This window comes from Dendrobium catenatum, unplaced genomic scaffold, assembly GCF_001605985.2.
Source record: "Dendrobium catenatum unplaced genomic scaffold, ASM160598v2 fragScaff_scaffold_156, whole genome shotgun sequence".
NCBI lineage: Eukaryota > Viridiplantae > Streptophyta > Magnoliopsida > Asparagales > Orchidaceae > Dendrobium > Dendrobium catenatum.
The window spans coordinates 2137294-2149528 of record NW_021318618.1 but is presented as its reverse complement, the minus strand read 5'-3'; the positions used below and the strand labels follow the sequence as shown (position 1 = coordinate 2149528).

At 33.1% G+C, this 12235-nt stretch overlaps 1 protein-coding gene across 1 annotated transcript in view; it reads right to left on the bottom strand.

Moving 5' to 3' along the window:
* LOC110094059 overlaps positions 1–5723 on the bottom strand; it is a 10848-nt gene extending 5125 nt beyond the window's left edge. The window contains exons 1-7 of the mRNA XM_020819202.2: positions 5470–5723; positions 5008–5183; positions 4752–4933; positions 3879–4163; positions 3447–3505; positions 3319–3355; positions 2913–2984 (exon numbers count right to left, since the gene is read on the bottom strand). Coding sequence (XP_020674861.1) covers positions 2913–2984; positions 3319–3355; positions 3447–3505; positions 3879–4163; positions 4752–4933; positions 5008–5183; positions 5470–5671 — 1013 coding nt within the window. The 5' untranslated portion in view covers positions 5672–5723. The remainder of the gene's footprint in view (positions 1–2912; positions 2985–3318; positions 3356–3446; positions 3506–3878; positions 4164–4751; positions 4934–5007; positions 5184–5469) is intronic.
* Between the last annotated feature and the right edge of the window lie 6512 nt (positions 5724–12235).

Below are 12235 nucleotides of genomic sequence, written 5' to 3'. Positions count from 1 at the left end.
GATGTTGTTCGCGAATATAAATGAGCCGAACACATTAGTGTTCAAGTTTGTTTATTTAAGAATCGAGTATTTAAAATATTGTTCAAGTTTGTTTGTTTAGTTAATTAAACGATCACAAACGAGCTTTAATCGAACCGAACAACGAGTAGCTCATCAAATGTTTGGTTCGCTTGCAGCCCTAAGTTAGAGCCTATTTGGCTCTAAAAATCATATCTCCATAGCATTCAATATGTGGCCAATTTACCTGCCAGCTGTTGGGGAAATCATTTTTCTTAACTGGTCATCATCACAGTTGAACAATTATGGACTCTATAATGAAGCTCATCAAGTCAGTTTCCAAAATCTACCTCAAACACTCAAAAAGTGAAAACTCAATATTTTGCTCCTTCAACGAGTCACTTCTCTACAGTTATAGATAAACTAGCCAGAAACTAACATACAATAATGAACCCGAATGAAATAGAGGATTTCGACTAGAGAATATTTATGGTCTGATATAATAAATCAAACAACTTGCCCAATAATTTTCACTGCATCTTAAGGATCATTTGTAACAACAGAAGTTGCATAGAATCAAAAAGAGAACAATAATTTGAAAACTTTTTATAAGCAAAACAATGGACTCAAAGGCAACTTCCATTCATGCAAATTACAATTACAAGAATCAAACTTCAGCAACAAGGCTCTTATATTATATTTTAGTCTTTCTTAGAAGCAAGAGAAAAAGAAAGAAAACGAATGACTTTTTAGGATGGTTCCCGACATTGGAATCGTTCTCACCACTCTTGCTCAGGATGATTTGTGATGAGTTTTCTAACACTCGACTTCTGTCAAAGATAATTGTTATCCGGTTTTGATATTTACATGCTAAAACATTAATTGAAAAAGCCATATTCTACCTCAAGTGTGAAATTTTCCATGGGTGGAGGGCCCTATCATTGGAGCCACCATAAACATAAGGGCTATTGAACTAGCCCCTGGGGTTTGACTAATGCCAACCATCAGTACAACCTAATTCCAAACCACCCAATTATATTTTAATCAAGGAAAGACTTAGACCAAATATCTCTATCAAAATCAATGAATAGCCATCCTGATCATTCATGTAAGGAGGAATAAAAGTGGAGACTCAGAGAAAGAGCTCTGGACTCTTAACTCTATATCTAGATGAGCCTGTAACTTATGGTAATATTCATTTTATGTTTAGGCTGTCTCTATAGCTGGATGAATTTTTCGCTTCATTTATAAAAAGGCTAAAATACCTAAAAGAAATTTATGCTCCATGTATGGGCAATCTTTCCAAATCTTATATACAAATCTTGTTAGTACAATCCTATGGAAAAGCTATGAAACTTAAGGGAATTTTAGCTCTAGGTCCGGACAATCTCCTTAGATTTCTACTGAAATAAGATTAGTATGGTAAATACTCTAATTTTTCAATCAATATCGCTCATTGCTGTGTGATTCCAAGTCAGAAAATACTAGTTAGCCCACCTCTTTCATCACTGAACATCAGATCCAAAGAAAGGAGATGTCATTGTGCGTGTCTACGCCATTCAAAGAAGTAACAAACCATACTTGTTTATCGCAAATGATGTTGATGCCCATTGCTTGTACACTGCTAGAAGACGCCTAGAAACAAAACTAAAGACGTCATTGCTTGTGCTTAAGCCACTCAAGGGAGCTATCATCCACATGAATATTGTTTTAAGACACTGTCAATCATACAATTGTTTGCATCTATCACGCTAGAAACTAACGTGTGTATAGCTACTAGTTCTCTAAATCTCACATCATCATTTAGATTGTGTTAGGCCAGTTCTCGCTGAACCGGCCTAGCCGGCCCTCTTGTTCTAGTCTACAAGAGGCGGGCGAAGCGCCTCTTGGAGTTCTCTTTGTGGTTTTGGGCTCTAGATTTATCGTCTAGAGATTGGGAGAGAACGATCCTCCTCTCGAATTGAGGATCAATTCTATCTTTGATTGTTCTTGGCTTGATTCCTATAATACAATCTTCTATTTTTGGACTATTTTCATTGGAGATCTTGAAGTTTTCTAGCTGTTTTCACCAATTATTGTTAGGTTTGCTTGCAAACTCAAGTATTTCCCATTAGGGTTACTTGCGAACTCAAGCATTTCCTATCAAATTGTCTATGTGGCAATATTGTAATTATATCTTACTAACCACACAAAGGTCGACCAACTTTGTACTTTTCAGTGTAACAAAGACATTAAGTACTCTCAAGGCGACTTGATGCCTAAGGCTAGAGGAGTTAGGTGCTTGCTTGAGTAAAGTGAGGCGCTAAAGTAATTTGTTTGAATTATGAGGAATATTTATAATCATATTTTATAATAATAAAATCATAAAATGAAATAGGCAAAAGGTTGAAAAAATATATTTTCAATTTTAGTGTGTTATTCCAAATAACAAAATGACAAAACTTTATCAAATAGATTATTTAAAACAAAGTGTCCACAAGTTCCAAAATTATTTTCATGTCAAAACAAACCAATAAGAACCCAAGTTGAAAATTTCTATAGTGCAAGATTAATCTAATCTTCTCTACTATTTATTTCATCTTCATCATCCATACTTTCTTCTCCATATTACACCTATAGCCCTCCATCTCATAGTATGGTTAAATATTGTTTAAAAATAATAATAAATTTACATCATAGAAGCGAGTATCTAGGCACAAGTCGCCGTTACCAAGGCACTTGCGACCTGGTTCATTTGCATGAATAGAAAGATAATAATGTGCATTGCTCTCATAAGAAAACTACATGAATACAAGTATTTGCATATTTATATATCAAGCTCTACAATTGAGGAATGTTTACAGAGGTAGAGTGGTATATCTCTATATTGGACCACAATGCATTGTTGGATCATAACTAAATACATGTCTACTTACTTGTGTAAAAGAAGAAGAACTCCACACAATATGAATGCACCGGCAATGAGAATCCATCCAATGAGAACCAAACTGCCAAAGCAAACCCTTAATCTTATGTGAATTCTCCATAAAATAATTTGGAATCAAAGCCAGATGATACAAAAAGATAAGCAGCCAACATAGAAGGAGAAAATTGGGTCAGGATATCCTGCTCAAAATTTGGTTCGGATGAATTATAAAACTATTATATTTGCTTTAAGATTAGTTCAAAACTATAATTAATTGATTATTCATAAAATACAACAATTTTAGAACTCAACATGAATGAATAAATTTTGATGAGGATGTCCTCGCCCAATTTTTTTCTCAAAATAAAGTGAATTAAAAATAATACCAGCTAGTTTGGGCAACTCATAAATCTTACCAGTAGACAAGGAATTGCAGTCCTAGTATGGAAAACACTGCCAAAAAGTGGAGAAAATTTAAGATCATTAATTTCTAAGCATATAAGAAAGCATAAAAGCTCTGCTCGTACAAAGTAAGCAAGCTTACAAAATCCAAGAAATACCAAAAGAAGCATGACAGCTGAACCAATTATCAAGTCTATTCTCCTGCAAAAAAGAAAAAAAAAAACAAATTACTTATATCTGAGAATGTAAGAAATGATAAAGAATTTCATATGTTATTTGAGTATTTTATATCAAAATGTAATGATTTATATCTAAATATAAAAAAATGATGAGCCAATTAGTTTAAAAAGATGCCAATTAGTTTCCAAATAAGTTGAATATGGATATATTTAGAGGAGAGATTATTACGTGTGGCATTCAGATTCGTTTGTAGGCAAATCCGGACGCGCCACGTCACCCGGATGCATCGGGCCCCCGGTGACATGGCTCGTCCGGATTCGTCTCCGAACGAATCCGGACCTCGCACGTAATAATTTTTCTATTTGTGGTGTGAATTGAAGGCGTGTCTCCTTACACAGATTTCAGAAAGTTATCAATGTTCTTCAAATTCAACGATGTCCTGGAAGAAAGCTCATCTGATGATATAGTAACTGCTTTCACTGTATCACCAATTTTAGCCTGCAGTTCAGCAGGAAGAAAAACCTGGTGCACACCAAGGCTCTTAGCGCCAGCCATATTTCTCGAGAAATTTTGGAGATTGTTCACCATATAATTTGACTGGCCCTTGATAAAATCCAGTGTAGTTATAGTACTATCATGGAATTTCCCTTGAATATTATACAAAACCATGCATCCAATGCTGCAGATGATTGGGAAGATGAAACAAAAAAAATTATCAATATATGTATGGGCAGACCCACCTTAAGGCCAGGGGGGCAATTGCCCGCCCTGAACAAATTAAAAAAAAAATATTATATGATTCTTTAGGTAATTTGTCCTCTCCAAATATTTTTTAGTCTTTATTACAAGAGTTTTTGCCCACCCTAAAAGTTTTAAAATACTATGATCTTTAGGCAATTACCCCAACATAATTAAATACATTGTGTAAAGATGTTATTGTTAGGAAACGATGAACCAAATTCAAAGAGAAATAGTAAAGAGAATCCAAAAATATCCTTAGATCCAAAATTTGATCCGGGGTGCTGCCCCTGGAAACCCCACAGGGGCGCTGCCCCTTGACCCCGGACCTACCCGGTCAGGTCGAACCCCGCCAGGGAGCGCTACCCCCTTTGACCTCCGACATATTTGCGAAGCATACAATGATGAACAAATAGGGGTCGAGAGGCAGCACCCTCGGAACAAATTTTTGTTGGATATGTGTCAGCTAACTTAAGCATGTCGAGAAAATTCTTCGAAGTAATTAAAATGTTGGAGATATGAAATTTACATTGCTGTGCATGTGAAAACAATAAGCATTAAGAGGGAAAACGCATAGAAATAGCGAGAATAGGAGTATCTTCTCTGTCTAAAGCAGCAAGAGCAGCAACAGATGAATAGCATGGCTGCTCCAAAGCCAACAAACCATGCAAGAGCCATGACAAAGATTGGAATTGCATTAAATGCAGCAGACTGTCAGAAGATTGAAAGGAATTAATGGAAGAAATATTAGCAGACAATAATATGAAGGGGGCAAAGAAGCTTACAGCCCAGTAATGCTCATCACTTATATTCCAACCACCTGTGTAGTAGTTGTACAGTTTTGTAGGGTCTTTCCTCTTTGTTCTCTCAGAAGCTAATATAATAGAGGTATTGTCCGTTGAAAGGCTATTAGATGAGTAAAGAGTTGATTGAAATAATCCATGATTTCCATCCTGCCATTCTAATAACATAACAAAATAAATTTAGTTTACGTAAATTAAAAAAAGGCAATGTTTTGCTCCCAAGTGAACATCCAAAATCACTGTAAGGAAAAAATTACTTTGGCTCCTTAAAGAGAGAAAACTGAGAATGGCCTGAAATAACTCATTTTTAAAGCTAAAAAGAGAAAAACATCTGCGAAACAAGGACAAAACCTTGTTTTTTATAATTCAAACGCAAAAACCATCTATGAACAAGCAAAAAAATCGCTTTTTTGGAGGAGACGACGCCATGGCATAGAGAAACACCTGATAAACTGGAGTGGTAGAGCGCAACAGCGGCATGAGAAGAGTGAACTGAGGAGAAGATGAAGAGAAAGAGCAGAATATGAAGGTTTTGAAGGAGACGACGCCATGGCATAGAGAAAGCCATTTCTTCACCGCTGAATAAGCAAAAATGCAGTATTTTCTGCAGTGAGTTTTCAGCAGAGACGAAGATGAAAAGACCCATTTGAGGGCTCTGCAGATCACGGGTGAGCGTTCTTCTCGGGTCCCCTTCAGTCCTTTGTCGCATATAGGTGAGCTGGGAAAGCTCGCATTGTTTTATAATTTTTGTCGCCGCGTTTAAACTTCTCCTTATCTGACCCCTCAGTTCTCTTTTAAGTAACGGCTATTTATTTATCTACACTATGTACTACTCATTACGAAAAAATAGCATTCGATATTGAAAAGGCCAAATTTCTTAAACAAATGGAATAAGAAAAAAAAAAACGCCTACACGGCATGTCGATTCCAAATACCTTAATGTTTTTTTCAAGTGAAGTAGCCATGGCTGTTGGGAGCCGAAATCTTCAATGTCGTGATGAGGTAAAGGCTAGTATGTTTTGGTTTTGATTTTTTGCTTAGAAATTCTTCCATTAACTCATCTTCCTTCTCTTCTTCATTTCTTCTCCACATACTTCCATTCTCTTAGCTAACTGCACTCCATTTCTCCATCTTCTCCATCTTCTCCATGTTTTTCTTCCATATTCAGCCATCACAGAAGATTTTGTTTAGGCTGTCTTTTTGTTTGCATTCGGGCTCGAAGCTGTGATTGTGGAGGATTACTTACAGGTATGCCTAGTTGCGTATTTATTTTTGATTTTTTTTCCTCTTACATTTCGTTTTTGTCCATATATTCTCTAGATATTGTATTAAATTCCTCTTATAAATTTAGAAACTTTTTTTCTGAAGAATTGCTGAAATTGAATCCGGAAGAAAAAAAGATAAAGCATTTTTTAGGGTGTTTAATTTTTGTCTGCTAGCATGTAAGAGGGGTAAATATTTTTCAGATAATTAAAAAGTCTGGAAGATCGGCTCATAAATATTATTTTATGTGATTCTTGTTAGAATAATTAAATATATTAATTATGCGAGACGTCGCAATAATTATTTAAGAATATATATTTAATTATATAAACTATTATGTGGCCCATATATTTGAATTATTACAATTTAATTATTTATGAAGAGTTAGAGAACTCTTGAAAGTCTTACAATTCTTGTAAAATTATAATTTCTTTTTAAATTTCAGTCGGTCTTTTTATTTATTTTGGTGATCACTAGTAAGGGTGTTTAGTCGAAATGACTTTTAAATACCCAGCAAAAACAGGATATTTTTTAAACTAGAGTTACAAAAAGAATTGAATCCAATTTTGCCTACAGTTGAGACAAAATATCAAGCTAGTGAAATATAGGTTTATGTAAATAAAGAATTAGTTATTTTTATGTACAAACCAAAATTTAGATTTTTATTGAATAAAAAAATTATCTATATGTTGAAAAATAATTATGTGATACAATAGAAGTCTTAAAACAACATTTTACATAATATCTGATAATTTGATACTTTTATAAAAATGTGTATTTTTATCTAGTACGTCTGTTGTCTACCGTTATACTACACTATGCAATTATAATACATGCTCAATTACTCCCTAACTGCTATAATGTAATGATTTATATGCATATGTGATTAAATGTTATTATTGGTGTCTATGGCACATATTAGCCTTAGTAGCAATAAAAAGCATCAATATTATAATTGATAGTGGGTGATGTTGAAGTCGATATTGGGCATAAATTTATTGGTGATGACAATCATCGATATTAATTGTGGACATCGACATTGCTATCATTAGCGAGCGTTGACCTTGTCAATGAAAATGGTGTTATTGGCAATGATGGACTTGTTATTTATAGTGGATATCATCATTAGTGTTGATAGTAGGCATAAGCTAAAAAATTTGATGATCATCATCACTCTTATCAATGATAATAAGCAATAATATCAATCTTAATGGTGGACATGAATATTGATATCGATGCTAGATGATAATGTCGGTGTAATTGTAGGTGTTAATATTGGTGTCAATGTCGATGTCGACATTATTAATGGTAATGGGCATCGATGCTAGTGTATTTAGTTGACATCAATGTTGGTATGGATGAAAATTATTGATATTAGTGTTAATAGTATGTATCAATGTTGGTGTTGATTGCCATCAACTTTGATGTTAAGGTAATCATTTTATTATGATAATTCCAATAACACAAAAAACTAATGAATTAAAGCTTGATTTAGCCTACAGTCAGACTAATTTATTTAGGATGACTTAAATGAATCTGAGGGACAAAGTAGCCCCCCACTTTCTTCTCCTTACACCCCACAAGTACACACACATAGGTGAAGGACACCTAATTGTTGTGGGACCAACCCCAAACATCGTTTGTTAAGGAGTGGCTTACCTCCAATCACAATTCACAATGAGTTTTACATAATTTCTCATTGCTTATACATTTATATTTAAATTTCCCAAAGTTACTATAATCTATAAAGGCCTATAATTCATGAGCTAGCTATTTATAAATGTGGGGTTTTATAAGGAGAAGTGTCATTTATATAAGGATGATTAGACAAATAGAAATGGTATTGGCAAGTGATTTTTCCCTCTTAAAAAGTTTTTATTTTTTTCTTTAGATGGTTTCATAAGGGCACAAGCACACCAAATTAATTTACCCTCCTGTAAGGAGAAGCACTTTCATTTACAATTAGTGGTGTTGACTCTAATATTTGTGTTCCTATAACTAATCTTTGTTGCTAGAGTATAAGTCATCGGCTCTTGTACTCTGTGGTATTTTGTTATGAGGATGACAACTCGCCTGATAAAAATTCATAGTTATGTCATCTCAAGGTTATGACCTAATCTTTTCATTCTAGATAAGTAGTAAGTCTGGTTTGGCTCAAGGATCATTATCAATAATCAAGGGCTACATCATCTAAGAAACCTCATAGATCAAGGGTGGAAGGTGACCAAATGACCTATTTCATATTACGATTGATAGAGAATTTTACACCCTATTATGGTCAAAACCTTGAATGTCTATTATTAGGTTACATACAAATCTTGTCCATAATCATACTTTAATGATGGTATCTTTTTTAGCTAACTGTTTGGTTAAAAAGTTTGAATCATAATCACATAAGAATGGTCACCTTTTTTGGTTGACCATGTGATTAGATGATATTATTCTTGTCCTTCTCAGCATATAATTTTGAAATGGGCTTATTTGTTAGCCTTTAGTATGGTATTGGTTAATTTATGGACTTATATCAATTTGAATTTGGCACTTCCAATCACTTTAGTGTGAAAGATAGAGTTTGTTCTGAACATAAGGGAGCGTTAATATATTTTAATTTTTAGGAGGATCTTTTTTATATTTTTTTAGTTTCACTCCCTCTTTCTATTTGTTATTATGTAATGGCACAATAGGGGACATGTTAGGCATTGTGGGAGGGGAGCATATAGAGAATCAATAGTTAGAAAAATTAGTATTGGTAATATTATAATAGTTGTTAAACTTTTGATATTGTCAAATTACGGAGAAGCGTAGATATTGGTGTATATCACACGTGATGTTGGTTATTATTAGTATTATTAGATTTATTATATTATCCTATTATACTAACTATATTATCATGTTCAAATTATTATGTTACCATTTTAGAGTTATTATATTACCTAGTAATATTCTCAAATATGCATAATATTTATTAAGAATCTATGATATTTATTATTATAGCATATCATCATTATTGAGTATATTATCTTTTATTACCTTCCTTATTGTTTTCTTATCTTGTCTTTAAATAGGCATGCTTGAATCAACATTAAAATCAATCATGTAAAGATGTAGCATTTATGATGTCTACAATTGTATCAAAGCCAAACTTAAAGTTTTTACAAGATTCATGTCGATTCTTATCTTGGTTTAGCTTGGGAAACATTAATTTTTCTTTGCTCTCAAATTATGCTAGTTAAGCGAACAATGACTCATCTTTGTCTCCTATTTGAAAGATTACAAGTGGATCTTGTGAAAACCTCGGGATTATCTCATAAGGATGCTACATCCCTTGATGATTTTATCACCTTTGATCTTGGCGATGGTTTTCCCAACTTCAATCACTTTGTTGCTCTCGATTTCCTTGAGTACGTCTTGTTCTAGTGTCAATTGGCATAGATTGATCATTTTAAAAAGTTGCTAAAAACTCTCAATTTTAATCTCTATATTCTTGATGCAATATATAAACTCTTCGATGCTCCATGTTGAAGCTTCGTGATTTTGTAAAGAGATGATAGAGTTCTTAGAATTATTATATTATATTATATTATTAAAACTATGATGTTACCATATTATAAATATCATATTACCATTTTAATACTATCATTTATGTTTGATATTTATTAGGAATCTATAGTATTTTGTATTGCATGTATCATCATGTTGATGGTATACTTTTTTATTGTATTTTTATTTTTGCTTTTTTCTCTTTCCTTTAAATATGCTTGCATGCTTTAGCATTATAATAAATCAATTAAAGATATTCAGCAATCATGTGCTTAAATTTTTTTGAACTCAAATCATTAATAACCTTAGGAGAAATATTAATTTTATAATAAATAATAAGATAGAGAATGATATATTTATTCCTTTTTAATGAGAATGCATATGATTTTAGATGTATTTTTATATTTTTTCATTAAAAACTTGTCTCATGATCTGTGATTATACTGAATAAAAAATATATTTGGAGAGTTATTTAATGACTAATATTAATTTGTACCCCATATAAAAAATTCTGTCCCTTATATAACAATTTGATTTAAAGAAAACAAATCTTATGTATTGTAGTTTAATATTTGTTGGATGTTTCCAAATGCTTCATCAATATTTTCGCCTGCTCAATTCTTACCTTATTCATCTAAACAAATTTGAATTTTTTTTCTTAACCAACTAAATCACTTCTTAATCCTTATAGGATATCAAACGTTAGCAATTGTGTTTCATTGAATTCAAATCTCTCAAGTTGTAATAGCGAATTCCATCAGTTAAATACTTTCCAAATTCAATCCAAAACGCTCTGTAATCTAAAACTGCACAAATCCATTTTGAGAGCAAGCAAAACTTGCAAGCAATTTATTTACAATGATAATTTCAATGTGAGCTATAAATAAAATTACTGACATGTACAATTCTAATAAATATTGAAAACAAAACTAACAACTTAAGCAATTATAAAAGAATTCTTTTACAAATATCATGAATTTCGCCCTTAACAAAACTAACAACTTAAGTATTATTTAATTTGTTTTAATAATTAATTATCACAATAATCATTTAAATATTTTTCTACTAATTAATTACTTAATTATTATTTATAGTGTTATATAATAATTATTCCTATTTCAAATTATATTAATTAGACTATTTATTTTATTTTTCAATTGCTAATTATTTAATTAATCTAGGGTCTGCTTTTCATCTTCTTCATTTCTTCGTTATTGATGCTTTTCCTCACCATTTCTTTGCACCTATTTTTAGCCTTGTGTGCTTCGCTGAAGTAGTGTGACAACACGATTTACGTATGATTTAGCATAAATCACGCCAAGCATGATTTTGACTCATCATAAATATCACGACAGAATAAACGGTAAATCCCAGATTTACTTAATTCGGAAGTTCGGCAGATTTACAGGATTTAGCCAAAGAAGTGTGCAAAAGGGAGAAGTGACTACCTTCGCAACGAGCAAGCAACATCCCATCGTCGTTGTTACTTTCAATCCAACAAAGAAAAGACTAGCTCTCAAGACTTTCAACCCAACAAGAAAGAATGTGGTTTATTCAGGCATGCATTTGTATAAACTATAAACAGCAAGATTATGATGAGATATTGATCTATTAGATTTTCCTAGGCAATGTAGTCAAACAGTACCCTGGATTCCATTTTTTGCCTCTTGCAAACTTCGAAGTTACACGGTTCACTGCAGGATGGCAAACCGTTCAAGCCCAACTCATAAGATGCCCTTAGAGCACCTAATTTCACAATGCCAAGATCCCAATAAATTAAAAATCTACAAATTGAGGCAAAAAAACAAAGACTTTCCAAGAAAAAAAAGGGGATCAACAAATAAATTAAAAGGTGTGGACTGTAACACCTTCGAAACTGGTGCAAATTATTGGGTTCAAACATCGGACGTGTTCGGAGTCCAATAAAAATAAGCCAGATCACCTCCTACATGCTACTAAGCTCGGTATTGAGCAGTACCAAGCTCGGTACTGCTTAGTACCTAGCTCGGTATTGTTTGGTACTAAATACTTCACGGTACCGAGTTTAAAACTACTCAGTACTGTGAATACCGAATGTAAGCTGTCCGGTGTCCAAACCGAATAATCTCTTCAAAACTGATCCTTTCTACAACCCGAGTATTCAAGACCCATATCGTCCTTCCCAATTCTTCTGCGCTTCTTCGCAGACTTCTTGAATTGAAGCACAAACGATTATCAATACAAATAAATTGGCCGAAGGGAATAACAAAACAAATATCTATGACCAGGAAAATTATTACGTCTGGTGTTCGGATTTGTCCGGACACCAATCCAGACTTGTCACGTCATCCAGATACATCCGGGACCTAATGTATGCCGGTGACGTGACGGGTATGGATTGATGTCAGGACCTAATAATTCGCCCTAG